Raw genomic sequence first — 27,698 nt, forward strand, 5'->3', positions numbered from 1 at the left:
CGAGGTGACACCTGCCCTGTTACCACCCTTTAACCTGCTGTGTGTCTCGGGGCGAGCCGAGCTGTGTCCAGCTGAGCCCTGTGGGGAGCAGCTCCGAGCCCCGGGGACCGGAGCTGTGTACCCGCTGTCCAGGTCCCAGCTCCGCCAGGGCAGGAGCCGGCGCTGGGTCAGAATCAGAGTCCCGGGGGATGGAGCGGTGACCGGGGCCGAGCTGCAGGGAACCGGCGCTGCGTGCCCAGGTCTGGTCCTTGGCACACCGCAGCTCTGTCCGGGTGCCAGATCCCAGTCTCGGGGCACGGCAGCCGCGCCCAGAGCCAAACCCCGGCCCCTTGTGCCGGGAGCCGCGTGTGCGGCGGCGGGCGGAGCACGCCCCACACGCCCTCCGTCCCCCGTGCCCGCCTTGCCCTCGGGCCGGCCGCAGCCCCTCGGGCCGGCCGCAGCCCCTCGGGCCGGCCGCAGCCCCTCGGGCCGGCCGCAGCCCCTCGGGCCGGCCCCGCCCGCCGCTCGCGGGGCCGTGTGGGAGCTGTAGTTCCGCGGTGACGCGGGCATCGCCGCCGCCTGCTCCGCCGCTCCGTGCGGGGCCATGGCCGCCCGCTCCCTGCGGCGCCTCGGGGCCCTGCTGCCCGCGGCCGGCAGGGCCGGCACAGGCAGGTACGTGGGGCGGGCCGGGCCGGGCCGGGCCGGGCCGGGCCGGGCCGGGGGGACAGGGGTGGCCCGCAGCCGCGGGGTGTCGGGGACAGACGTGGCAGCGCCGCGGGGCCGGGCCCGAGCGGGAGCCGCGCCGGGGGCGGGAACGGGAGCGGATCCACACCCGGACCCAGACCCCAGCCACGACCCTGGCCCGGATCTGGAGCCCGACCCGAACCCAAACCCACAGCCGGACCCCGCCGGTCTCCATCACCCCCCGCCGCTCCCCATCTCACCCCCGAATCCCCACGCTGCCGTTCTGCGCTCCTCAAAATACCCAGAAGCAGAAATAACCCCCCCATAACCAAGCTCTTTTCCCGGAACAGTGATTTTTTTTTTTTGGAGGTTAATGTTCATTTTTAAGGCAAAGCGTTTCCGCGCTCGGTAAGTCACGTTGGGAGATGGTTTTCTGCCTCTGTGTCTCGCCCGGCTGAACCATTTATTCATTAATTTATTCATTAATTATTCAGGTTTAATGTGCTCCTCAGGTTTTGTTTCTGGTGGTGAGGCAGCACATGTGCTATCAATGTGTTTTGGGTGGTCGCGGGAAGAGAATCCATTTAATTGTGTCAATATTTAGACAGAGGAACTGTGTCCACTGATTTTTTTTTTTTTTTTTTTTTTTTTTTTTACATCATGGAATATGGCTTTGAAAAGAGAAATCCATAAAGGTGCTTTGGTTATTTGAGTGAAGTGTGGGCAGATGAAAAGAAAAAAAGCCAAAATGCCTCTTACTTTTTTTTTTTTTTTTTTTTTTTGTCTAGAAGAGAAACACCACTAAAAGACTGTCTAAATGTAATATAACAAATCTGCAGCACATAGTGGATGCAGCTGTGTTTGGGACTAAATGTAGATGCATGTCAGGAAATTCTCCCTCTTACGTGGGTGAAAACTGCTTTGTCCCCCTGCAAAATGTGCAGTGAGTCTTTCCCCGTCTTCGTGTCCCTCCTTTGGACACTCTCTAAGAGCTTTAGGTCTTTTTTACATCCTGGCACCCAAAAGTGCCCCAGTTCTCGAGGTGAGGCCACCCCAGAGCGGGACGGTCCCCTCCTTGCGCTGCATTATCTCCGGAGTCACTCCCTGGTGAAACAGCGCGAAGGAATTGGGGGTAATTAGATTTCCCTCCAAAGGAGGCTCATCAGAGCTGAAACCAGTGCAGATGTTTGTGTGTGTCTCAGCACTCGAGAGCTTTGTCATGCTGATTTGGAGGAGGAGGGACTGTTCCGGGAGGGTGGGGAAGGACCCTTGCGTTAGAGAGCGCTGATTGTCACCTTGGACTGGTCGGGTGCTCCGGAAAGGGGCGATGCCATTGTAGCTCTGACCAGAAACCCTCTCTCATCACTGAAATATTAATCTTGAAGGACAATTGGCTTAAGCCATATGGCTGCAATCAACTTCTCTGCTTTTTCTTATCTCTTTGGCTTTCTGTGACATCGCTTTGTAAATCTTTCTGTAACACCAACTTGTGTAACCTCCTTCACACGCCCCGCGACTTCCACGTGTCTGTCACTTCAGGATGTGTCAGCTTCCTCCCGTGGGATCCATGCCTATTTTTAGGGTAGCTGTGATCAAACCAGCCTTGAGAAGATGGAGCTTGGTCAGTGGACAGCCTGTAAATAGCTCCTGCCACTTGCTGGGGAGAATTCCTTTCATCCTGCAGCAAGGAGTAAATTGAGCGGCATTTTCAACCCCACATAACAGACCTGAAGAATTCCCTTTGGAGGCAGGCTGGGATTTCTTGGCCATAACTTTTCCAGGCAGCATGTGGCTGCCAGGGCATGTCCCTGCAGCGGGGAGTACTCTGGGATTTGGGATTTGGATTCAGAGGCTGCAGAGAGGAGTCCATGCAGGCAGCTCCCTGCTCCACGTAGGCAGCTGGGACCGGCTCCTCCATGCCCCTCTCCCACGCAAAACACACCCATCCCTGCCAGTAACCACGGGCAGAGACAAAAACCTCTCCAGCTTTGGCATCTTGGGTGCCGAGGAGTTAACTGAGCTGCACTACCACCGGCAGAGACAAAAACCTCTCCAGCTTTGGCATCTTGCGTGCCGAGGAGTTAACTGAGCTGCACAGCCTATTTTTAAAACACAGGAGTTTCACCTCTGAGGGGCCCAGAGAGATTTCTCAGCTGCGTTTCAGGTTCTTTGGTTCATCTGTAGCATGGCTGATTTCCATCCCTGCAGCTCTTTGAAATGAAATGTGAGATGATGAAGGATAAAGCTTGTAGCTGGTGCTTCCCATGGACGTTTCTATGTGCAGAGAAAGCCTCAGACTGATTTTTAAAGGCTTGGTGAAGGAGTCCTGCTCTCTCCTCCCCTCTAGTTTAATCTACTTTCTCTAACTTTGATAAAGTGCTGTTAATCAGTCAATAAAATGAACATAACAGGAATCTTAAAAATCATTCAAGAGGAGGTCTTGTGCCCCAAACAGCAGCCAGGGATGAATTGTGGGGTTTTTTTCCTGTATTGGCATTCCTGGAACCCAGACAGTTCTTTAAAGATTAGTCTGAGGAACATCCTACTCTAGAGCAAGTGTAAGTAGAGAAAGCACTTTGAGGTTTGTATTTGGCACATAATTTGTTGAAAAGTAATGGTTTGACATACAGAGCATGTTTTAAATGCCCACTTAATAAAAACTGCACATGCAAATGTCCTCAGGTGGGGAGAGGAAGTTTGTCATTAGTGCTGTGGGACATTTAGCACCCTGCTATTAAGGATTTAAATGAGTAAACATCTGGGCTGTTAAAAAGGAGTGGGAGGAGATGCCTGGTGGTCTTTGGGCAGATACAGATCTCTTGAGCTGGGCTTTGAGGATTGAGCCAGTCTAAACCCTCAGGGACACCTCCTCCCTGCCCCACATCTCACATGTTCGGCTTCCTTTTGGTACTGGCACTTGCACGGATCTGATCTGTCAGCAGACCTATTCAGGGACACTGAGAGAAAAGTCCTCTTGTTTTATAGGGTTATTTTTCAGCTGGTTTAACTCCTTGAGATTGAATTCTGCTCAGCTCCAGTACTGGAATAAAGGGGGCAAAACGGCTGAACAACACTGAGGCTTCATGACAGACCCCAGAACAAATTCTGTGCACTTGTGTGACATTGAACCTGAGCAATGCAGCCTTGCTAAAGAGGAAGAATGCTTAATGGTGCAGGCCTGGTAATGTGAACTCAGCTGAATCGATTCTGGGGTCTAAATTAGCATCTCTGTGCAGAGTGGAATTGTTCTGTAAAAGCACCGGGAGTGGAGCTGGTGCCAGCACAGGGATTTCTGGGCTGTGCTGCCTTTCGTGGGCTAGATGTGCACTTAATGTATGGAAAACATTGCATAGAGGGGATATAAAATATTGCATGATGGGGGTGTTGAAAGCTTTGCTCAGAGGAAGAGCCCAGGTATTCCCAAAAAAGGAGAATACACCCTTCCTTGTTAGGTGTGTACTGGAACGTTTCCTGGATGGAGCTGGTTTGGGAGTAAATTCTGTTTTGTTCTGCAAATTCTTCCTGGTGTGAGGTGTGAGAGGGAGGTGAAGCTGAGGCTCATACTGGCAGGAATGAGCCCTGTCTAGGTTGGTTTGTAAAAGCAAGTGTAGTAGGAGGGAGAGTGCAACACAATCAGGGAATCACAGAATTATTTATGTTGGAAAAGACCAGAGAGGTGGTGGAAGTGTCCAAGGAATGACTGGATGTGGCACTCAGGGCTCTGAGCTGGTGACAAGGTGGGGACTGGATACAGGTTGGACTTGATTGTCTTGAAGGTGTTTTCCAACCTCATTTATTCTGTGTGTCTGTGAAAATTTGACTCTTTCCAAGGTATGCCAAAGAAGTGGTGTAAAGCCTCTGTGTGCCATGCTAGTCTAAAATAAAAGAATCTAACAACACCTCTTTGTGTTTCTTTGCTGATTGTCTGTGTTTTCTGAAAAGGAATAAAATTGTGTCTAGAATCCTGTGTACCTATTTTAAGAGAGTCTGCTTTTAATACTGACACTAACCTTGAATTCTCGTTGACCCTAAAGTTACTCAATTTGTTTCTTTGTCCTTAGTTTGTATTTCAGAGGGTGCCCCTGTGCTTTCAGCACTGCAGCTCAGCAGAGAAGTACAGGGGACGAGTGTGGCCCAGAGGACCCCAGTGAGCAGCCCAAGCACCGGCTCTCTGACTGTGCCTTGGAGCACAAAGCCATCAAATTGGAAGAGCAAGTCCGAGATTTAACTGTGAGTGCGCTGGATGCCTTTGCGTCGGTCGCCTTGGCTTGGTCTGGTTTTCAACTCTGGATTTTTCCCTAAATGCTGTGACACACTCACAGCAGCTGTGCCCTGAGTGTGAGAGGGTGAAATTCCACCCTGCCTACCCCAAAACACCATCTGTCCGCAGTGCCAGCAGCAGGGCACTGATGGTGTGATCCTGGCAGGAGAAGCTGTGTGCTGGAGCTGGTCACTTCTTTCACAGCCTTGTGGCAGTAGCTTCGTGCTGATTAGCGTCACATGTCGGCACAGAATCGTGGAATATCCTGAATTCCCACAGGATCATCCAGGCCAGATCCTGGCCCTGCACAGACTCCCCAAAATGCCACCCTGGGCATCCCTGGAGAACTGTCCAAACCCTCCTGGAGCTCTGGCTCTGGAGCTCGGGGCTGTGCCCATTCCCTGGGGAGCCTGGGCCGTGCCCAGCACCTCAGGGGGAAGAACCTTTCCCTGAGCTCCATCCCAAATTCCCCTGGCACAGCTCCAGCCCTCCCTGGCTCCTGTCCCAGGAGCAGAGATTGGAGCTGCCCCTCGGGAGGAGCTGCAGACACCAAGGAATCTCCCCTCAGCCTCCTCCAGCTACATAATCCCAGTGCCCTCAGCTGCTCCTCTGTGGCCTCTCCAGACCCTTCCCCATCCTCATGCCCCTCCTTTGGACACTCCTTAACAGCTCTGTGTCACAGATTATCCAAGAAGGGAAGCCCTTTTAAGTGCCTGTGTGTGATGGAAATCAGGTTCTATATTGAAGAATACACGTGACTGAGGGGGGGATTAAATACCACAGCACTGGGCTGTCCTGGAGATAATCACCCTGAGAATCCTGCACTGAGTGAGAAATCAGCTGTCACAGAGCTGCCTGCTGGAGAGAGGAGGATCTCAGCAGCAGCCTGACAGTGGCTGTTCAGCTGAATTCAGCCATTCTGTGCTCAGAGTATTTTTGGCCTTCCTTGGGTCTTCTTGAGGGAGTTTCAGATTTTGGTTAATCAGTAGAAGGACTTGTCTTTGTATGAAAATGCAGGAGCCCAGCACAGCCTTCTCTTTTTTAAAGCATTTCTGAGGGGTTTGCAGTGTCAGGAGAGGGGTTTTTCCTGCTGGTTTGATGTGTCCCCTCTGTGGTTACAGGAGCGATACCGGAAAGCTTTGGCAGATTCCGAGAACGTCCGGAGGAGAACGCAGAAGTTTGTGGAAGATGCCAAACTCTTTGGTAAGCAGAAGAGCTGTGTTTACTGCACTGGCCTGCCTGCCTGAGCAGAAATTGCTGATCAGCAGCTTTTCTGTCCCCCTGTCCTGCCCTCCCTCATTTATTTCAAAGCCTGCTGTGATGTTTGGCCTGGACTCCTGATGTCTGGGCTTAATCACTATTTATTCTCTGTGTCCAGCTGTGTCCTGTCCTATCAGGTTTACCCACAGAATCACAGAATTGTGACTATTTTTTTTTTTAATTAGTCCCAGTGCAGCTGAGTTTAGTTCTGCTGACTTGGTTGAGAATGCAGGCTCTGCTGTGTGCTGAGGATGGGCTCTGGCAGGGTGTATTTTATACTCAGCTGTGTCATCAGGTTGTGATCTCCTTTACTATATTAACAGCCTCCTTGCTTCAGTCGACTGGAGGTAGATGCAGCCTGGGGCGGTACTTGTCAATTTCTAGATTAGATGTTTAAAACTTCTAAAAGAAATATTTTAGCATCAGGGAAACAAGCTGGATTTGTAGCTTTGGCAGCAGAAGCAGGTGAAGGGGGAAGAAAGTGATGTTCAGGCATTGCACTGTGCCAGAACCATCTCTGAGAATGAAAAACTGTTTTTCTCTATAATGCATGGATCTCAAGAGGTTTATTGTCAGTTAATTCTAGCAGCCTTGAAATTAGAGCTGCTGTATTTTCTTACTTTCCACCCATGGTGCTATAAAATGGCTGCTGAGTTTGGAGATAATCAACAACAGGATGATTGATTTTGAGAGGGTTTCTTTGAGCTCTTGGGATTTGATATGTAGCAAGAAGTAAAAACAAGTTCTTCATTAGAAATTGCTCACAGAGTGAGACTTGGAGATCTGTAGATAAGAGGAGAATCTGAAAGGAGATCATAGCAGGGTGGGGTTAGTCTCTTTTCCCAATTGATGAGAGGTAAGACAAGAGGAAGCAGCCTCAAGTTGTGCCAGGGGAGGTTTAGGAGAAATTTCTTCACTGAGAGTGTTGCCAAGCACTGGCACAGTCTGCCCAGGGAAGAGGTGGGGACACCATCCCTGGAAGGTGTTGCCACCAAACTGTGGCACGGTTTGGTGGTGACCTTGGCAGTGCTGACTTGATCTTAAAGGTCTTGAGTAGCCTAAATGACTCTGATTCCATGAACTGAGTGGTAATTGCTGGGCTTCTGTCTGCTCCGTTGCTGCATCTCCTTCCTCTCCCTTTGTTCACATGTACAGCTGCAGACAGCACCTGACTATTGCCTTGTTTTCTCTGTTTCCCTAATGTGTCATTCCAGTCAGGGAGTTATGACATTTATGTAACTGAGGGAGGCTGCTTTTCCTGGAATTTCTGCACTGTGCAAGAAACCACTGCTGGAAATGCAGCCAGTCTAACCCTTTTGTCATTATTTTCTAATGACAAAACCTGCCTGGCTTTGCATGACCAACCCAAGGACCATTTTGGTCCAGTCCTTCCACAATGGTTTTAAGCTATGAATAAATTGGGGATTTTGTACTTCTGAATAGCCATGCATTGTTTTTGCTTCCCCCCATTGTGTTTGTTCCCTGTGGAATGGGCACTTGTGTGACAAAATTATGTCAGTGGGACTGGAGCAGGGGGTGTGGAGCAGAGTCTTAAATGACAAATCTGAGTTGCAAAAAAACTGTTTGGAGTGAGACGTTAATGCTCTGCTTTGTCAGGAATACCAAATATATTTATGGTCATGGTATGGATGTGCATTTCCTGCATATACCTTGGTTTGGCGAGTCTTTAGATTACTCTTAATGCTGAAGCTTTGGGTCCAGCAATCAGAAGACACTTCCTGCTCTTGCTAAATTAACTTCAAATCAATGAGCAGTTTTAAAGGTGCCTTCAAACCACTGTGACTTTGTCTGTGTCCTTGCTACTGGAGCTCTGGATGCTCTGTAAGCTGTCCTTCATTTCCTTCCTGCAGGGATCCAGAGTTTCTGCAGGGACCTGGTGGAGGTGGCAGACATCCTGGAGAAGACAGCCGAGAGCGCCGCGGGCCACGCGGAGGAGCCCAGCGATCCCAGCCCCACCCTGAAGAAGATCTACGAGGGCCTCTCTCTCATCGAGGCCAAGCTGCAGAGCGTCTTTGCCAAGCACGGCCTGCAGAAGATGAACCCTGTCGGCGGCAGGTACGACCCCTACGACCACGAGATCGTCTGCCACGTGCCGGCCGAGGGCGTGCAGCCGGGCACGGTGGCGCTGGTCACGCAGGACGGCTACAAGCTGCACGGCCGCACCATCAGGCACGCGCTGGTCGGCGTGGCTGTGGAGGCACAGGAGTGACGTGGCTTCAGCTACTCCACCTGGGCCCTTGCTGAGCTGGGGACAGTCACGGCTGCGTTATTTACTTATTTATTGAGCTGGCTTTGTATCGTGTGATGGCTTCGGGGTCGCGTGCGCGGCGGCGGCGCCGTTCGTTCTGAGGTACTCGTGTGTTTCATGATCCTCCCTGGAGTCCCTGGAGTCCTGCTGTTTGTCAGACATCTGGGGCACTGTAGCCTCTTTCTCTGCTTATTTCTCCATGGTTTGTAGGGGGAAGAGGGGAGGTATGGAGAGAAAGGGAAATTCTCTTCTTGTCTCCCTGCTCCATCTTGGAGGGGGACTCCTGCAGTGGCCTCCAGGAAAGGAACTTCTCTGCCTCACTTTCCACAGCTGTATTAAGGGACTGTAATGATACTGACCTACCTCACAGGGATGTGGCGAGGCTTTTCATGTGCAGAGCACTGGGAGAAGTCCAGAGGGATGAATATTATTATCACCTGGATTTGATGTCTTCCCTTGTCCCCAGAACCCTCAGATGGGGTGAAGATGGTCACTTGAAATAACATTTAGGGGCAGCTTTTTCTTGTTGCTTCAGGAAAACAATCTGGAATTCATGGAATCTCTGTCATACTGGAGTTGAATAGAGATGAGGGTTTAAAAAGAATTCATTTGTTAGGTCAGACTAATGTTAATATTCCTTCTCCAGGTAAAATTCCAGCTTGAATCTGTTCCCAAAGGTAAAACGGGGAACGGTGATTTGTGGTGGAGCCAGAAAACTGTCCTCGCATCTCCTAATCTCCAACCCAAATGTATGTTTTAGAGGAGAGTAATTTCTCTTCCCTGGTGGGTATTTGTGCAGCTTTCAAGCATGATAAACTATGTGCTCTTTGTTGCAGCTGCTGGCAAAATGGAGCTGTGCCCTTAAGCAGGAAATCTGGACTGTTCTATTTTCTCAGCTCTCCGGCAGAGATCCTCAGATTACACCAACTTCCAGTCCACATTCTGATTCTACTTTCAATGATCCTAGTAAATATGAAACCTTTTGGGTTTTGACACAAGGAGAAAAATTTTCTCTGCTCCAAAGTCTCAATGCCCTTGAACCTATTCTAGCAGCAGCGACAAGAAAGCAAGAGAAGCAGAAGGCTGAGGAAGTGAAAGCTGACCTCGAGCTGTCCTCCTGGTTGGAGGCATGTTGTTGTCACAGCACATATGTATTTCCCACTGGCCCTATTGCCTGGCAGTTCATTTATCTCAGCTGAAAGGATTCAGTCACTGAGGAAGATCAGAATTTAACCCTTTGCAGAGTAGCAAGCAGTCAAATGACAGAAGAACAGTTAAGCCACAAAACCAGGAATGGCTGGTTTTCAGCTTGTTTCTTACTAATTTGTTCATTCCTTCTTTGTTACTTTCTGGAATTCGTTCCATAACCTGACAAATGCACTTCCAAAAATGCTTTACTTAGAGTGGATGCCATCCCTGGTTTGGAAGAAAATTTATTCTTCTCCCATTCCTTTGGAGGCTTCAGCTGAAAAACCCTTTTGTGGTGGACTTCAAGATTGTCACAGCCTTTAATACTGACAGTCTTTCACCTGGGGAGACTGTGTGCTCTTAGTGGGTTGGCATCCCAGAAATTTAAGGAATCTGCACATTTCTAACCTGCTCCATGCAACCTTTTAGTGGCAGCTGTGGTGTGAGTCTGTAGTGGATCCTTTTTGGAGTGTGGGTTTCTGCCTCTGTGCAGTAGGTTCTGAGTGAGGTACTGGAGATTTCAGCCCTGAAATCCCTGATTTCAGCCCTGGAGCTGGAGATTTCAGCCCTGGCAGCTTTAGCTCATGGGCAAACTTGTTGTTCAGTGTATTATTACCATGGTTTTGGACGTTTCAGAGATAAACAGGACTTCCTATTCATTGTTGTGCTGAGCAGGTCACCAGGGTATGCTGTTTCTCCAGAGAAAAATAGGTAAAATATGAAATGTGGCACTACAAATCTGCCTGTTCTTCCTGAAAAGTGAGGAACCCACGTCCTCAGCTGGAGGGAACAGTGGGGTCTCTGCTGCCTCTTCAGCCCCTGCTGTATCAGCTGAGTCTTGCAGTATGAGGGGAGAGCTGGAAGCCAACTTTGAAAGTGAGACTTTAGTTGTAAGGAGCCAAACAGAAGCACTGACATTTTACTCTACAGACAGTTTTCTGTCACAGAGAGGCTGCAGCTGGGTGTGACCAGGAGTGGTGGGATCCAAATCCTCTTTAAAATCACCCGTGGAGCCACTGGACTGTGAAAGAAAAGTTACAGTCATTCAGTCCAACTTGGGTTTGCCAACTCTGCCTGTCTCCTCAGCCAGTATTCACCCACTTCTGCCTTAAGGAAATACCCTAAAATGCACTCAGACCTGCTGTCTGTACTGAGAGATGATCTATCAGCTTGTCTGTCTGGGGTCTGCTCTCACTGAGGCACTGCAGTGTGGCTGCAGCAGGACTCTGAGGGATCCAGCTCCTGTGCAGTCTTTCCCACCCTCACAGAGGCCCTGTTTAATCTGGGGCAAGTTCTTTTCCCAGTGAAACCTACAAAACTTCTACAGGATCCTGTCAGGTTTTATGATTTCTGTGAAATGGAGGCAGTGCTGAGAGACTTTCACAGATGTTACCAAAGAGATAAATCCTGTAGCTGTTGTTTGTCCCAGTTTCTGCTTCCTTTGAAAGGTGAAGTGAAAATGAAATAACCAAACCTGGATTCCATCACAGAATCCAGATTTCCCAGGTAAAATTTGATTATCTTGCCTTTCAAGCACACTTAATGATCTTCTTTTGTCCTGGATGAGATTGTGGAAGGGTGGGTTGAATTTCTGCTTGGTTCTTGCTGCCTTTTCTGCCCTGTGTGTAACTCCTGCAGGGAGGGGACTGACCCATGAGCTGCTCCTCTGCAGTCACTTTATCCAGTGACTGTTCAGTAAAGCACAGAAATACATGAGCAGGGCAGGAATAGCAGAGGAGAGGAAGTGTCGTGTACCTTTTAGTCATTTCCACAGCTGGACAAGTCTCCAGTGGCACTGTCACGAGCATGGCAAGATCTGAACTCTGACCAGGAGCAGTGCAGAATGAAATGGATGTTGCTTTGTGAACCTTAACTCCCCAGTACTTCAGCAGCAGAGCTTCTGTTGGAAGAGCTGTGATCACTCAATAGCTCCTAGCAGTCCCTTAATTAAAAAAAAAAAAAAAGTATTTAAAGTTTTATAATGTGAATATTGTAGTATTTTTTTATTTTAAAACTCGAGGTGTTTTGTTATTATTTGCAGAGTCAAACGAACAAAGCGTTGCTAATCTCCAAAAATCTAAGGCCATTTAGGTGGAGGGAAAACATGTATATATTGTAATTTCTGTGTGTTTCTGTGCTCTTTGTTTATCCAAAGGTTCTGGCTGTATGACAGACAGAGATGTGTGGGAGCAGTGCAAGAAATTGACAACAACATTTGAGTTGATGTTGGAAAGGTCTGATTTCCTTTAGATGTTGGGATACTGTCCATTTGCTAATAAAACAGAAGAATTGCAATGACTTCTCTTGCCTTTTTCCCTGCCTCAAACTGCTGCTCATTCCAACTCCAGCCAGCTGGGACTGCACATTGGAAGGTTCTTTGCTGTTCCTGATCCCATTGTCTGTGAAAGTGGCACAGCAGCATTTGGCTGAACATTTTATTAAAGATACCTCAGGAGGGCTCCCAGAAACGCACACACACGGAGTTGGTGTCAGTGATTCCTGCACTCATAACCTGCCCAGGCGTTTCCACACCTTCTGCTGTGTCTGTTCCTGCATGACTCTGGAGAGAAATGTTTTCTGCCAGCTTCTGGTGGTGGTTGGTTCAACAGAGCTCTGCCAACAGCCGGAATCTGGATCTCCGGGTTTACCTTTGCTCGGCTCTGCTGCCTGTTTGCCCCCGTGTGTGCTGTGCTGCAGCACTCCAGGGGATTGTGCAGCACTGCAGTTAAGGGTGGGTTAATTTACAGAGTGCCTTCACACCGTGGTACCCACAGGCAGGCTGATTTCAGGGATTTGAGGGAGAAAAGACGAGGCTTTCTCTGTGAGGGCGTGTTTGTAACAGATTTCATTCTCTGCAAAAATAGCTGGGCCTCCATTCCTGCTTTGCACCCGTGTGCGTGGGCCTTGTTCTCCCAGAGCTCTGGATGCCCCCGGGCACTTCTCCCTGCAATAAAAAGCATTCGCAAATGACCATTTACAAATAGCCTTTATGGGGGTGAGATGAATATTTCCGTGCTAAAGACCTGTCAGCAGAGCCAGCCGTGCTGCAGAGCTGATGGCCCATTATAGGGGCTTTTCCTCATCCTGCTAAAATGCACCTCAGCCCAGGAAATCCTGCTGCTGCCATTGGGCAATTTCTAGCTCTGCTGGTTTTTCTCTGCAGCAACAGTGAGAGTTGGGAGTTCTCAAACCACCACGTGCAGAAAAGCCTCAGAGCTTGGGGCAGAGCATTTCGCTTATGGCATGATAAAATATCCAGAACTCCTGCAAGCAGGGCGGGGACTGGGAGCAGTGCTGACCTGCCTGGGAGCCCTGCTGCGTGCACAGCAGATTTCTTGTCGCCCACAGCCCTGGGGAAATCAGGCTGGTTAAGTAAGAGCTTGTTAAAACCCGACACATGCTGCAAAGGTATTTGTGTGTTGTGTTTTGAGCTGTTTGGGATCCTCATCTCCCTCTCCCGGTGGGATCCTTCCCATTGTGAGGGGGAGCTGAGCACGGGTAATTTTTGTCTGTGCCCACCCAAATACCCTTGAGGTTCAGGGTTGTACGTGCTCCCCATGCAGGAAGTCTGAAGTGGCTCCTGGCTGGGGAAAGGAAGGGGCCTGGGCTTGGGTTGTGTTTCTCCGAGACAAAGTGATGGATTCTCAAACAAAATTCTGTCCCTTGGTAAGGAGCCAGCCCTGGGCTGGAGCGAGCTCTGGGTCTGTAATTACATGTCCAACCTGTTCGAGAGTTTTTGCTCAGCCTTTGCCATCCTTTGTAATCCGAGTAGCAGCGGGCTCCCGCGGGATGCCCTTGGCACAAACCGCTCGCTGTCAGGCACCTTGTTTTGCCCAGGGCAGAAAAGTCCGAGCGAAAGCTCGAAACGCCCTAGCTGCTGCATGAGGCAGGCAGGACCCAGCCTGTTCCCCTCCGCCGGGGCCCGAGCTGTGCGAGCATCACCCGGAGCTCACGGAAAACGAGCTCTGGCAGCACCGCGGCCCCGGCACGGCGGCGGCAGGAGCGCGGTGCTGCCGGGGCGGCTCCGGGCCGGGCCCGGGCTGTGGGACGCGTGTGAGGAGCGGAGGGCAGGGGGATGCCGGCAGGGGCTGTCGGCAGGGTGCCAGTGTCCCCCGTGTCCCCTCAGCGCCACTCTCCGCCCTGCGGTGCCCGCGGCCGGTGCCGCCTCCCCCGGCCGCGCCGGGCTCGGGGCGGGGCGGGCGCGGGGGGCGCGGGGGCCGAGCCTGCGGGAGGGGCGGGCCGGGGCGGGCGCTGCCGGCCCCGCTCTCCGCGCCATGGCCCCGCCGCCCGCCGCGCTGCCGCTGCCGCTGCCGCTGCTGCCGGCCCTGGCCGCGCTCCTGGCCGCGCTCCCGGCCGCGCCCGCCGCCCGCGCCGCGCCGCGCTCCATCGGTACGCGGGGATGCCGTGGGCTGGGGTGGGCATCCGGGAGCCCGCGGCGGGGCCGGCGGCACCGGGCCGCCTCTCCGCCTCGCCGGGGCCGGCACGGAGCGTTCCGCTCCGCTCCGCGCCCTGCATCCCCATCCCCGCGCATCGCCGACCCTGCTGGCGCTTCCCCGCCGCGGCCTTCGGGGGAGCGGCGGGACCCCCGCGCCCCCGGGGCGCTGCTGACCCGGCCTCTCGCCGCTCTCGCCCGCAGCCGTGGTGGGCGCCGGGCTGGGGGGCTCGGCCGCCGCGTACTTCCTGCAGCAGCACTTCGGGCCGCAGGTGCAGCTGGACGTGTACGAGGCGGCGGGCGTGGGCGGGCGCCTGGCCACCGTCACCGTCAACAAGCAGCAGTATGAGAGCCGGGGAGCCTCCATCCACGCCCTCAGCCTCCACATGCAGGACTTCGTCAAGATCCTGGGTGAGACTGGGCGTCCCAGCGCTTGCATGGCCTCCCTCGCTAAGCTGGGGGGTTTGGGTACCCCCGGGCTCTGTGCTTGGCGTAGTGGGGAGGGTTTCTGCCAGTCGCCCTTGGCACCCCAGGCATGTGGTGATCCCCTTGCTGTCTCTTCTGTTGTACTCTGGAGAGAGAAGGGGATGAGGTGGTCACCCTCAGTGAGTCCTGGTGGGATTAGTGTTCGACGGTTGTTCCCAGACTCCTCCCAGTCTGTCCCAGTAGGCAGCAGCAGCTCCATGAGACGCCCCAACATGATGTGGCTGGGAACCCGTGCCTTGGGGTCTCTCATTCCTGGTGTCCCTCCAAGAGCATCCTTGCCCGTATCCCTGCTGGGCAAGGATGCTCTTGTCCAGTGCTGGCCTTTCCCAGGAGCCAGCCAGCCCCAGGGAGGGGCAGCCACGTGCTCCCTCTGCTCCCGCAGGCCTCAAGCACCGGCGCGAGGTGGCCGGGAAAAGCGCCATCTTCAGCGGGGAGCACTTCGTCCTGGAGGAGACCGACTGGTACCTGCTCAACCTCTTCCGCCTCTGGTGGCACTATGGCATCAGCTTCCTGCGCCTGCAGATGTGGGTGGAGGAGGTGATGGAGAAGTTCATGAGGTAGGAGAGCCCGTGGGCTTGGGGGGATTTCCCTGGTAGCGGGGCATCACCGGGTGCCCCCTGCTCCCGTCCCCTCCAGGATCTACAAGTACCAGGCACACGGCTACGCCTTCTCCAGCCTGGAGGAGCTGCTGCACTCGCTAGGAGGGGAGGCCTTCGTGAACATGACCCAGCGCTCGGTGGCCGAGTCCCTGCTGGAGGTGGGTGTCACCCAGCGCTTCGTGGACGACGTCATCGCCGCCGTCCTGCGCTCCAGCTACGGCCAGTCCGTGCTGGTGCCCGCCTTCGCAGGTGAAGCCACCTCCTCTTGCTGTGTGACGCTCCTCAGTGTCCCCTCTGCGTCCAGGCTGTGGGGCCAGGCTGTGGAGCCACCCTCATCTTCCTCTCTGCAGGGGCCATGTCGCTGGCGGGAGCCCAGGGCAGCACCTGGGCGGTGGAAGGAGGGAATAAGCTGGTGTGTTCTGGTCTGCTGAAGCTGACCAAAGCCAATGTCATCTCAGCCAGGGTGACAGGAATCTCCCTGCACAGCTCGGGTGAGCCTGGGCACGGGTGTGGCTCTGCGCGCACCAGGGTTGGAGGTTGGTGGTGGCAGCATGGGAATGCTGTGGCTGGAGGGCATCCTGGTCCTGGTGAGGCATTTGGGAGAGGGCCTGAGGGTCTGTCCTTCTCCCTTTGTCTGATCCAGTGGGGACCCTGCGGCACCAAGCTCAGCCCTGAGGTTGCCCTCCCTCCCTCCTGAGGTCCGTCAGGTTCTCCTGTAGCACCATCCTTGTTGCAGGCTCGCTCCCACCACAGCAGAAAAATATCTGGGGCCTGGGATGTGGGCTGTGTTCCCCCAGTCCTCTTTGCCCCCACTAGGCTGGGTCTCTCTGGAAACATTTTCACAGAGTCTTAATGAAGCCTTTCTGCCACTCTAAGGCATCAGAAACTCATCCATAACCATCAGGTGCTGTGGTCCAGCACTGGTGTGTGCTGGAAAACCAGGGGATGGAGGTCAGGCTGGAAAAAAGAGGGACAGGGCAGCACCACCTGGGCCTCAGGGCTGCTCCTGACTGTCCCCTGTCTCTTCAGAGGGGAGAGCCCTGTACCAGGTCCACTACGAGAGCGCCGAAGGCCAGGGCTCAGCTTTCTACGACCTGGTGGTGGTGACGACGCCGCTGCATCCCAGCAGGAGCAACTTCACCTTCGACAACTTTGACCCCCCCATCGCCGACTTCCCGGGAGCCTTCCAGCCCTCCGTCACCTCCGTGGTGCACGGCTACCTCAACTCCTCCTACTTTGGCTTCCCCGACCCCAAGCTGTTCCCTTTCACCAGCATCCTCACCACCGACACCCCCGACCTCTTCTTCCACGCCATGGACAACATCTGCCCCGTCAACATCTCGGCGGCGTTCCGGCGCAAGCAGCCCCAGGAGGCCGCAGTGTGGCGCGTCCTGTCCCAGCAGCCACTGGACAAGCACCAGCTGAAGACCCTCTTCAGGTCCTACTACTCGGTGCAGGTGACGGAGTGGCAGACGTACCCCCGCTACGACGCCGCCAAGGCCCTGCCGCCCATCGTGCTCCACGAGAACCTCTTCTACCTCAGCGGCGTGGAGTGGGTGGCCAGCTCCATGGAGATGACAGCGGTGGCGGCCAAAAACGTGGCCCTGCTGGCCTACAACCGCTGGCACCAGGACCTGGAGAAGATCGACCAGAAGGACTTGATGCACAAGGTGAAGACGGAGCTGTGACGCCCGTGAGGGGTGGTGGGCCAGGAGCTTTGGTGTGTGGTAGTCTGGGGAGTATTTATTGCCTTGGGGAGGCCGGGGGGGCTGGGGGACAAGGGACAGGCTGTGTCCCGGTGACTTGAAGGCCTTCAGGAATACAGATCCTGCCCAGTGTTACTGTGTCTGTGCCGTGTGCCTCAGTTTCCCTGTTACCTCACCCCAGGCTCTGCTGGAAGGGAGCCTGCGCCTTCTCCTGAAAAAGGGTCGCTGTGTTTGGGAGGGATCTTGGGGGGCTTCCAGGGGTGAGGCTGGCTGGCAATGGCAGCAGACGGGTCCCCCTGAGCTTCCCAGCTCCCACCCGTCTCTCCTGCCTTCCTGGCTTTGCCCGTGGGAGCCTCACAGGGCTGGAGATCCCACGGCCTCTCCCATGCCTGGAGCCCAACCCTGCTCCCGTGCCCCAGGGATGCAGGGAGGGCTCTCACAGCTCCTGCTAGGTGCTCTGTGTTTCTGGAGGCGTCCAGGCTTGTGTTGGTGGGCAGAAGAGCCCCGGTGGGAGAAGCTGGGCAGGGCAGAGGGGCAGTGTGAGGGGCCAAGGCAGGGGCAGCTCAGACCAGGGCCAGCAATGCGCTTTATTGAGACCTCAGAAGCTGCCCAAAGCACCAGCAGCTCGCCCCGCTCCTTGGACTGCCCAGCCTGGCACGGAGGAACTTGTGGGAGGACTGGGGAGGACTGGGAAGGTCTGGGAAGAACAGGAGGGCTGGGTGTTGCTGGAGCTGTTGCAGCGATGGAAGGAACAAAGGGAAGTGGGGACTTTGGGAAAGGAGGAGGCCTGATCCTGATCCTGATCCTGATCCTGATGCTGATCCTGCCCAGCCAGAGGGACCATGGGCAGGCAGCTGGCTCCCTCTCTCCCCCAGCCCACAGCTGAGCTCCTCCCTGGAGGCTGGGGCAGTCGGTGTGTGGGACTGGGTGGCTCCCAGGGGCTGCCTCTGCACTGGGTGTCCCCAGAGCGGCTGCTGGGGCTGAGGCTGACAGAGTCTGCAGGGGAATTTGAGGAGCTCTTGCACAGGGACCTCCCCTCACCCTGATGCCTCTCCCAAAGGACTGGGCAAGCTGGGGAAGCAAGAGCAAGCTGGTTAGATGCCCAGCACTGGGGGAGCTGCAGGGCGTAGCTTTGCAGCCTCAGAAGATGCAGGTGCAGCCCACAGCGATGGTCTCCATCACCATCTGGTACTTCTTGTGGCACTTCTTCTTGCCCGAGGGCCTGTGCCCCGCGTGGGCCGGGCCCGGGCAGAGCAGGCGGCGCACGGGCAGCCGGCTGTAGATGGGAATGCTGGCCATGGTGCGGTCCTCCTGCATGGTGAAGGGGTTGATGCAGCCAGTGCACAGGCACCGGGCCTCGGGGATGTCTGCTGGGATCCGTGTGGCATCGTGGTTTATCCTGGAGGAGAGGGGAAGCAGGACAAGGCTGGAGAGGTGGTGGTGGGGGCAGCGGGTGGGTGGCCGGGGTGAAATGGGTTCTGCATCACATCCTGCCACAGCCTCCAGCAGCCACCAGAGCCCCTGTGCTGGCACACAGCCACCTGGCCTGTCGCCAAGGTCCCTGCCCCACGCTCACCTGTAGGCCCAGGGGGACAGGCTCCTGCGGTTGGACCTCCAGAGCCTCAGGTTCACCTGGCACTTGGTGTCCCCCGGCTCGGAGCCGTTCCTCAGCTGGCGCACCATGTCCTGGATGCTGTGCTCGTACTCTGCCATGCTGGTGTAGGGGTCGTCGGGGGCCCAGGCCAGGGCAGGGGGGGCTGTTGGTGGCCGTGCCAGGCCCCTTCTCCTGCCCTTGGCTGCCTTGCTCTGGTCCTTGGCTTCAGGAACCAGGACCATGGCGAAGGTGAAGATGCAGAGGAGAAGCTGAGGAAGAAGGAGGATGGTGAGAGGCTGCTTGGGCTGCAGGACTGGCATGGAAGGGGAGCTGTCCCTCCTCCCAGGGGTCGCCAGGTGATGGCAGGACCACACTGACTTTGAGGTGCACATTCAGTGCCCAAAGACAGTGCTGGCCGGCAGGTGAGAAACACCTGAGGGCAGTTTGCAGGGATGGTGGGCACACGGTCATGATGAGCCGATGTGTGTGGCTGCCCCTCACCCTGCTTGCAGCTGGCAATTTGTGTTGCCCAAAGTGCCCCTGCCTGTGCTGCCCGAGCAGTGCCCGGTCCCCTCCCTGCCCACCCTGAGGCAGCTGCGTGCGGGGAGGGACCCAGCTCAGGCTGTACCTGGGCAGCCTCTGGCTCAAAAGGAGCCTTACAGAGATGAGACAGTCAAGAATGAGATCTTTATCCAAACCCTCCTCTCCCTCCCTCTGTGCTCTGAGGACGGTGAGAGAGAAAAGATGCTTTTTTCCTTCCATACTCCCTCTGGCCTCGCCGGGCCGAGCAGCCGTGTGCTGCCACCCGGCAGGCTGCCCAGCAGGGAACAAAGTTGCTTTCTGTAGTCCTGCTCGCTGCTATTCGTGTCCCTGCAGTGGCCCAGGCAGCCCCACACCCCGCCCGTGGGTGTGCAGTGCCCCGGGGCAGGGAGGCTCGGCCACGGCTGTTCTCCCCGGCCGGTGCCGGACTGTCCGGCCGGACTGGCGTGGCTCTGCTCTCCCGGGCTCTGCATCCTCACCCTGCTGGGCATGGGGGCGATGGCCCTGGCAGGCCACAGAGGGCACCTCCAAAGCAAACAACCCCAGGTAAACAAGCATGCAAATAATTCTGTTAGAGAAGGAAAACGAGGAGCAAGCCCTGAGCTGCCGGGGAGGCACCTACCAGGTTTGGAGCCCGCTCCATGGCCGCGGAGGGGTGCCGCCCGCTGTCCTGCAGTGTGGCCGGTCCCTGCAAGCTGGGCAGCTAAAAAGGGAAAGCCCCAGCCCCCAGCTGTGCCCTGCCAGAGGTGTGTCCGGTCCCCAAGGTGCCAGGGAGCCTCAGAGCAGACAGGGCAGGGGGCCAGCGTGGTCTGGGACTCGGCCACCCGTCACCGCCCCAGGCGCTGGCTCCGCTGGCGGTGGCGACTGTGGTCAGTGGCAGGTCCCCTCTGGACCAGGCAGCCCTGAGGGTCTCTCTTGGCAATAACATGCTCTGGGGAGGGGGTTTGGGCTCTGTTGGTGTCACAGGGGCTGTCAGGACACGGCTGCTGGGCTGGCGGAGCAGGGGCTCGCAGGAGGAGCAGGGTGGCTGTGTGCCGAGCTGGCAGCAAGGTGAGCAGGTAACCTGGGGCTGAGGGCCCGCTGTGTCCTGCCATGGGGACACAGCAGCTGTGCCCACAGCTGGCCGTGGGTCTGCAGGGTGCTGGGTGTGGTGGGTGATGCCCTGGCTTCCCGGAGCTAAGCACCGCGATGCAGCGTGCTGCTGTGGGGGAAACTGAGGCACGGGGGTGCTGGCTGTAATTCCCCGTCCAGGGGACAAGGGCTGGCATTGCAGCCCTGCTCTGTTTCTGTCCGTGCGGTCAAGTGCCACGCGATGGTGCTGTCCGCCACCCAACCGCTCCCAGTCCTTCCCGTCTGCATCCCTCCTCCTTCCATCCCTCCCTGCATCCCTCCTCCTTCCATCCCTCCCTGCATCCCTCCGCCCCTCCATCCCTCCGTGCATCCCTCCGCCCCTCCATCCCGCCCTGCATCCCTCCTCCTTCCATCCCTCCCTGCATCCCTCCGCCCCTCCATCCCTCCTTGCATCCCTCCTCCTTCCATCCCTCCCTGCATCCCTCCGCCCCTCCATCCCTCCGTGCATCCCTCCGCCCCTCCATCCCTCCCTGCATCCCTCCGCCCCTCCATCCCTCCCTGCATCCCTCCGCCCCTCCATCCCGCCCTGCATCCCTCCGCCCCTCCATCCCGCCCTGCATCCCTCCGCCCCTCCATCCCGCCCTGCATCCCTCCTCCTTCCATCCCTCCCTGCATCCCTCCTCCTTCCATCCCTCCCTGCATCCCTCCGCCCCTCCATCCCTCCCTGCATCCCTCCGCCCCTCCATCCCGCCCTGCATCCCTCCTCCTTCCATCCCTCCCTGCATCCCTCCGCCCCTCCATCCCTCCCTGCATCCCTCCGCCCCTCCATCCCTCCCTGCATCCCTCCGCCCCTCCGCGCATCCCTCTCTCCTCCCCTCCAGCCCCAGCCGCAGGCGGATGCCCGGCGCTGTTCCCCACGCTCCGGGGCAGCCGGCTCTGCCCTCCTCCTTTGGATGTTTCCCTCCTCCTCCCGCCTCACTCTGCATCCCCAGGGATCTGAAGGCCCTTGAGCTTCGTAGGGCAGAGGGAAATTTCCGCCTCCTTTTTCCAGTCCATGAACTGTGCCTCTAGAAAACCCCACAAATAGGGTCAAGGTCTCTGCACCCCCAACTCACGCTGTCTCCCTCCTGCTGCCTGCCCTGGGATGCAGCCGGGAACAGCCGGGCTGCTCCCCTGCCCCAGCCCACGTTAACACCCCCAAGGACAGCCCCAGCACGGCGCTTCAGAGGCTTTGCTGTCCCCTTGGCTGAGATCTGAGCACAAAGTGTCCCGTTTGTCACCTCAGGACCTGCCAGAGGAGCCCTGCAACCACCTGCCTGTGCTTCAGGTGCACAGCAGCACCCGGCCTTTGGCCACCAGCATTTTTTGGGGTGCTGAGCCAACCTCTGCCTGCACCAGCAACTTCATCCCCTGTTCTGGCAGCCCGGCAGGGCCGGTGGCAGCCCCGGGGCGCCTGCGTGTGCCGCGGCCGCTGCGTTGTGTCAGCGCTCGGCAATGCTGTTTACACATGAGAGAGGCGCAGAGGCATCTGTGCCGGCAGCCAATTACCCAGTTTTGATCTTTTTTGGTGAAAAGGAAACCAGGCCTTTTCAGACATGGCCAAATTTGATAAGCTGGGGGAGGCGGGGGCGGGCGCGGGAGGCTTTTCCCCACCGGCCTCGCCCCAGGGAAGGGGCTGGGATGGGGAGGCTGGGTCACGGCCAGCGCTGCCTCCAGGCTGGGACGGGAGGGCTGGGGGGCTCCATGTGCCCATCCTGGCTGCAGTGCCATCCCCGAGGGAGCAGGGTGTGCTGAGGTTGGAGTGCTGGAAACCCCCCCAGGGCTCTCCTGGGCAGGGGTTACCCGGAGAGGAGAGGAGAGCTGCTCTCAGGCTTTGTACGTGCTCATTTCTGCTGCTGTCACCACTTTGCCACACTGCCATAGGAAATTTAGGTGGAGAGCGAGGCCTGGAGATGGGGAACAGAGATCCAAATGGGGCAGGAGAGGCTGTGAAGATAAGCTCCACCTGCCCTGAGTAAACCCAGGTGTTTATTTGCCAGATAAGCCTCATGGAACCCACCCCAGCCCAAGAGATGCAGGGCATCCATGTCATGCCACGCTCGTGCTTGGCAGCGGGGATGTGCTGGGCAGGGATCATGTGGCAGAGTCCACGGGGACTGCAGGTAAGGGAATGGGGGGAAGTCAGGCCACAGCTCCACGCTGGCAGAAAATAGCTTTGTGCAGTTTCCCACAAGCAGAAATGTCCCTGTAGGAGTGGGAGCTGCTGGGGTGGGGGCTCAAGTCCCCTCCATCTGCACCGGGCAATGAGCAGCAACACTGCTGATGCCGCTCTGCAGGGCATGGTCACTTCTCGGGGCACCAGGCTGCTCCAGAACGCTGCTCCTGATGGGGTTTGTGAGGCACACCTGAGCACACACCCACCCCAGCCAGACAGGCGGCTCTGGCAGGAGGCTCCAGCACGGCCTCATCCCTATCTCTGTGTGAGCAACATTTTCCACTCATCAAAGGAAAGCTCCAGCCAGCTGTCCTGGCCAGAGCCAGCCCTGCGCCGCGGTGGGAGGAGGGTCAGGCCCGGGGGCCTCCCATGTCCCCCCAAAACCCCCCTGGCAGGTAGTGCTGGCCCAGCCAGAGCACGGAGCTCACATCCTTATTTGCACAACAGCTCCGGAGCCGCCCGAGCCAAAAAGGCTTATTTTAAGCTTGCTGGAAAAAGAACATTGTTTGGTGGGAATTACAGCTCCCCATTCTCAAAAAAGGGAAAAACAAAAAGTGCCTCATTCTGCCGGCTCCTGCCATTGCATAAATGCAGAGACAGGCACGGCTGGACAGGCCGACCAGGAATTTGTTGCTGGCATCGAGCAGGATGGGTGCTCTTCCCCCAGCAGCTCTTGTGGGACAAGGACCCCTCCTCTTCTGTGCCTCCTCTGTCCCAAAAGCCCTCATCCTGGCAGGAGGCGTTTTCTGAGGGAGGGAAGGGGCATTGCCCCACCGTGGTGCCAGGGTGCCACGGGCAGGAGGGGTGACCACGCTGGCAGCCCGAGGTCTCGCTGGCCCTGCATCACTGCACAATATTATTTATACAGCCCTAATCCAGCTCCCCCGGCGGCCCTTCTGCCTCCCCGGGCGGGGAGCTGGGCGATGCTCGGGGCTGGCTGTAAATCACGCCCTTTGGATCCCGTAAGAGCCAGATTTGGGCGTCGGGAGGCAGAGCTGAGCCGGGCTCTCCTCTGGGGCTGGGGGGACAGCAGCACCCCGGACAGGAGGCTCCGGGGGGACCGGAGGCGTCGGGCCAGCGGCTGCCGGCAGCGCCGGGCGGGCGGGGCCGGGCAGATGCGCGTCCGGCACATCCTGCGCGGCCCCTCCGGCACATCCATCACCCGGCCGGCGTTTACAGCACGTCGCTGCTTACACGATCCAGACGTGCAGGTTCCTCCTGTCCCGCTCCTCTCGTGCCTTTTGTTTTCTTTTGCCTCCTGCTGCTGGAGACAGAGCACCTGATGGAAAAAGCCTGTTCTGCCGCGCTGGAAACAGCCGCTTCCTTCCGTCCCTGCCCGGCACCGCGCCCGCTGCGGGGCCGGTGCTGCCCCGGTGCCTCCCTGCCCGTGTCTGGTCCCCGATGGTGGCACTGGGGAGGGCTGGAGGGACCGCTGTGAGCAGGGCACGGACAGACGCTGGTCCCGGCGAGCCCCTCCGGGGGCTCTGTGCGGGGCAGTCTCAGGTCCCCATAGGACAGAGGGGGACGGAACCACGGTCCCCTCCAGGCTGGGAGGCTGCAGGGGCCACTGAGGCACTACCTGGCCATGGGTCCTCTCATCCTGCCTGGCCCCATGCCCTGCTCCCTCCGTGCCCCCTGTGCTTGCCCTCTGACCTTTTCCAGCCCTTTGGGCTCCTGGCCTCAGCCTGTCCTGGCTGTGCCCCCCTGCCCACCAGCACAGAGCATGGGGTGGGCAGTGCTGGCTTTCCAAATAATTCAGTTTTCCTTCGCCCTGCAGCCTAAGGCAGTCAGACACCAACCCCCGAGTGCTTGGGAGGGGTGGCTTCATTTTGTGCTGGATTGCAAAGGTGAGACAGTCCTGCCAGGGTGCCCTCCGCGTCCCAGCTCCTGGCTGCGGGAGGGGCTGGTCCTTCGGCCTCATGTGGGACACATGGAGCAGCCTGGAGCCATCCCCTCCACCTTCCCTGCAAGGCCAGGGGGCTGGAGGATGCTCCCAGGGACGTGCTGCCAGGGCAGCAGTGCCCTCTGGGTCTATGAGGAGAAAGCCTCTTATTTGAAGGGCTTTGGAGGCTTTTTCTCGTGGGCAGGAGTCCAAGCTCCCAGTTCCCAGGGCGGAGGTAAATGCAAAGCTCTGCAGTGGCACTGATGTCTATCCTGGAGGGCTGTGATCAAGCCAAATTTCTCTCTGTGTCCCTGGGCAAGGAATTCCATGCAGGCACCCCCAAACTGCTGGGGAATCATCACCAGGTGGGAACTGGTGGCTTGAAGTCAGAGCAGACAGTCTCCTGCCCTGCTCCCCATTCCCTGCTCCTGTGTGCTGCAGTTCAGGGGGGAAGGATTTACAGGGCACCACTGGCCAGTCCTGAAGGTCACCTTCAGAGCTGCTCCAGCCCAGCTCGCCATTCATCACTGTCCTGCCCCTGCAAGGGGGTGAGGGAGCAGGGGCTGTAATAATATATGGGCTGAGAAATGCCCTCCTGCCCTCCAGCAGCCCCCTCTGACGTCGGGCAGCAGATGAAAAGGTTCTAAATTTGGTGTGTTTGGATGCTAACAGGGCTGGTAGGAGAAGGGTTTCTCTTACCACGTCCCAGGCTCTTGAGAAGGTGGGAGCAGCCCAGGGGCTCCCTTTCCATCACTGCCCTGTGGCACCACCCCGTGGGCAGGCAGTGGTCCCCTCCCCACCTGCCTGGGACAGAGCTGTCCCTGCCACTTGACCCCTGCCCTTCCAACCCAGCCAGAGAGGCTGGAGGTCAGCGAGAGGTGGGAAAAAATGTCACTTTAGTGGAGATACTGAAACTGAATCTGTGGTGAGGAAGGATGGCTGGGCAGCATCTTAGTGAAGGAGTAACAAAAACAAACCCGCGCCAAGGAATCCTGCTTTGCCCCAAATGTTTTTCTTATGGAGTTGTAATAAGACAAGAGCTGTAAAGATAGTAACCTCCTAAACATTACCTTATTAAGGCTTCTCAGAAACCGCAGGGCACGACCCCTCTGGGTCATGGAACAAGAGCTCAGCATCCAGCGAACAAACAGAGGCTAACGTTACATTTTTCACTTCATTTAGGGAACCTGGTTTCTAATTATAGCGTTTGTTTAATGGCAGCCCTTGGTTGTGCCTCACTCAAAGCCAGCCCTCCGAGAGCAGAGGGAGAGGGGAGTGGGAGGGCTGGGAGATCTCCCTGCTGGCTCCCAGGGCATGGCATGGGCATTAGACTGGGTGCAGAGAGGGGTTTGGGGGTTGGAAGCAGTGAGGGAGGGTCTGTGCCCAGGGAGAGCCCCAGCGTGCCCTGGGGACATCCCGCAGGTGCCGTCCCAGCTCAGTGCCGTGCACCAAGGTCGTCTGCAGCAGGGGCAGGGTGCTGCTGCTGTGGGCTGTGCTCTGTGCCATTCCCATTGCAGCTCAGTCAGCCTGGGCTCATCTCTGCCCTGCTGACAGCAGGCAGACCTGCTGGGAGCTGCTCCTGGGCCCTGGCAAAACCAAGGCTCGTGCTGCCAGGGGCCACTGCATCTCTGTGTGTGCAGCAATTCACAAAAGGGCTGGGTTTTTTTTTTTCCCAAGCAGCCCCTGGGAAGTGCTTCATATTCCAGGTACCTTGCAGGTGGCTCTGGCTCCTCAAAGGCCACCAGGTGCCTCTCCCTGCCAGGTGTGGGCATGCTGCTGGCAGATCCAGGCACTGCTGCTCCCATCCCTGCTCTCCTGGCAGGTGCTGGGCATTTTCCTGGTGCCTCGTCCAGTGCAGGCTGGTTCCCTTCTTCTCCTTTCCTGCAGCTGGCAGGGCAGATCCCTCCGGGATGAGGGATATCCCAGAAGTGCTGAGGGGATGTTCAGCTGCTGCACTGGCTCTGCTGCTGAGGTGGTGCCTAAGTCCAGGGAGAGCCTCAGGGATGCCAAGCACTCCACACCATCCTGGTACAAAGCCTGGCATGACTGCAAAGGGGCCTTGGCCCTGGCTTTGGGGCTGTCCCAGCCAGCTCAGGGGTCTGAGGATGGTAGGAGCCCTCTCTGGGATGTGTTTCTGGTGGAAGTCCTGCCCTGCCAGACTCCTATTCCACATTTGTCCCCAGCGAGGTTATAGCAACCACTGTGCCTGTGCATAGCCCAGCATCAGCCTCCTTCCCAGAAACCAGGACACTGATGGACATGAGAGCCCAGAACCCAGCTCTGTGCTCCCCCCAGGGAACGTCACCACCTTGGGAAACCAGAGTTGAAGCTGGCAGTGTCTTCCTGGCTCTGCCTCAGTAATTTCAGGCAGCAGAGGCTGTTCCTGCTGCTCCAGAGCTGAGCTCTGTGCTGGATTCACACACTGCCAGTGTCACCCAGCAGAGCAGCAGTGCCTGGAGCAGGACAAACCCCGTCCTGCCGTGCCGGGGGCTGATGGAGCAGGGCATGAAGGCGCTCGGTGCCGGCTGTTCCCCGCCCCAGCTGCCAACCAGTGCTCATCGTGGGGCCCCAGTGCCGGCTGGAGGCCATACATGGACTCACTGCGGTCCACACGGGGCCGGGAGGGGCCGGGCCCCGTGATGGAGCTCCCACACAGGCTCCCCGCGCCCCTGGAACCGGGAAAGGCCCACATGCAGCCAGCCCCAGAGCCCCAGCCTCGCCACCAGCACCCCACGGGGGTCCCAGTCCTGGGGACACTCAGGGACCTCACCCTGCACTGCCAGCAGAGCCCCAGGGCTGCTGCAAGGCCATTTCCCCCAGGCCAGATGGAGCTTTCCAAAGTCACGGCAGCCACGGGACCCTCCAGCCAGGCCGGGGAGCATCTCCGCTTCCTCCGTGGCCACCCAGCCCCGCTGCACCCCCTCCCCACGGGCCGTGGGATGCGCGTCCCCCCCGTGCACGGCGCCGGGAGGAAGTGAGTTATTCCAAACAACTTTCTCCGGCCGGGATGGCCCCGGTTCCCAGGCACGGCCCTGGCCGCTCTCCTCCCCCTCGCTTCCCCCAGCCCTCCTTCCCTCCGCTCCCCCTCTCCGCCCTAATGACTTCCACATGGGCCTCTGGCAGCCCGAGCCAAGCCTCCCAGCATTGTCTGAAATCTCCAAATTTAGAAGAAATATGAAAATTGTCAAGCGGCCCTTCCTTAGGGGGTAAAAGCAACACTGGGCCTCGCGGCGGCGGTGGCGGCGCGGCGCCCACGTGACGGCCCCCCAGCCAATGGATCCCCAGGGCGCCGCTGACAGCGCTGCCCGCCGCGGCCTGGCCTCCCCCGCCAGCTCATATAAGGTAAAAAGAAAAAGCATTTTCCAGCTTCTCGGGAGCCTGCGAGGAGTTTTGCACCCAGGGCTCCCGTGCCGGCCGCTTCAAAAGGGTGGCGGGTTTGCAGCGTGCCGCGAGGAGGTGGCGGGCACGTGGCCGTGTCCCCGCGGTGCCCCGGGGCAGCTGTGGGGTCGCAGGTAGGTGGCCGCGGATGGAG

At 57.3% G+C, this 27,698-nt stretch overlaps 3 protein-coding genes and 1 long non-coding RNA gene across 7 annotated transcripts; 3 read left to right on the forward strand and 1 right to left on the reverse strand.

Annotated features, from left to right (window-relative positions):
* The first annotated feature begins 492 nt into the window (after positions 1-492).
* GRPEL2 (GrpE like 2, mitochondrial) lies at positions 493-9,713 on the forward strand. Of its 2 annotated transcripts, none has more exons than XM_068206194.1 (4): positions 493-651; positions 4,725-4,893; positions 6,046-6,127; positions 8,056-9,713. In XM_068206194.1, exons 1-4 carry the CDS (start codon positions 584-586, stop codon positions 8,412-8,414), a joined length of 678 nt encoding a protein of 225 aa, XP_068062295.1. In that variant the 5' UTR covers positions 493-583; the 3' UTR covers positions 8,415-9,713. The 2 variants fall into 2 exon arrangements, with proteins under 2 accessions (XP_068062295.1, XP_068062296.1); XM_068206195.1 differs by lacking the exon at positions 493-651 and adding an exon at positions 1,022-1,071.
* LOC137483253 (uncharacterized) lies at positions 1,977-2,972 on the forward strand. Its single transcript, XR_011004411.1, has 2 exons — positions 1,977-2,299; positions 2,780-2,972. It is a non-coding gene; the product is annotated as an uncharacterized lncRNA (long non-coding RNA).
* Positions 9,714-13,863: 4,150 nt separating the features above from the next.
* Positions 13,864-16,996, forward strand: PCYOX1L (prenylcysteine oxidase 1 like). The gene is made up of 6 exons (XM_068206193.1): positions 13,864-14,030; positions 14,278-14,484; positions 14,942-15,116; positions 15,196-15,407; positions 15,509-15,649; positions 16,188-16,996. Exons 1-6 carry the CDS (start codon positions 13,916-13,918, stop codon positions 16,844-16,846), a joined length of 1,509 nt encoding a protein of 502 aa, XP_068062294.1. The 5' UTR covers positions 13,864-13,915; the 3' UTR covers positions 16,847-16,996.
* Positions 16,997-17,237: 241 nt separating this feature from the next.
* Positions 17,238-23,647, reverse strand: IL17B (interleukin 17B). Of its 3 annotated transcripts, none has more exons than XM_068205408.1 (3): positions 23,479-23,647; positions 18,441-18,727; positions 17,238-18,263 (listed from the first exon to the last, which is right to left on the reverse strand). In XM_068205408.1, the coding sequence occupies exons 2-3, from the start codon at positions 18,698-18,700 to the stop codon at positions 18,005-18,007; spliced, it is 519 nt and encodes a 172-aa protein (XP_068061509.1). In that variant the 5' UTR covers positions 18,701-18,727; positions 23,479-23,647; the 3' UTR covers positions 17,238-18,004. The 3 variants fall into 3 exon arrangements, with proteins under 3 accessions (XP_068061509.1, XP_068061508.1, XP_068061507.1); XM_068205407.1 differs by lacking the exon at positions 23,479-23,647 and adding an exon at positions 19,621-19,967; XM_068205406.1 differs by lacking the exon at positions 23,479-23,647 and having other exon boundaries at positions 17,239-18,263; positions 18,441-18,926.
* Positions 23,648-27,698: the final 4,051 nt, after the last annotated feature.

Source organism: Anomalospiza imberbis, chromosome 15 (assembly GCF_031753505.1).
Source record: "Anomalospiza imberbis isolate Cuckoo-Finch-1a 21T00152 chromosome 15, ASM3175350v1, whole genome shotgun sequence".
Taxonomy (NCBI): domain Eukaryota; kingdom Metazoa; phylum Chordata; class Aves; order Passeriformes; family Viduidae; genus Anomalospiza; species Anomalospiza imberbis.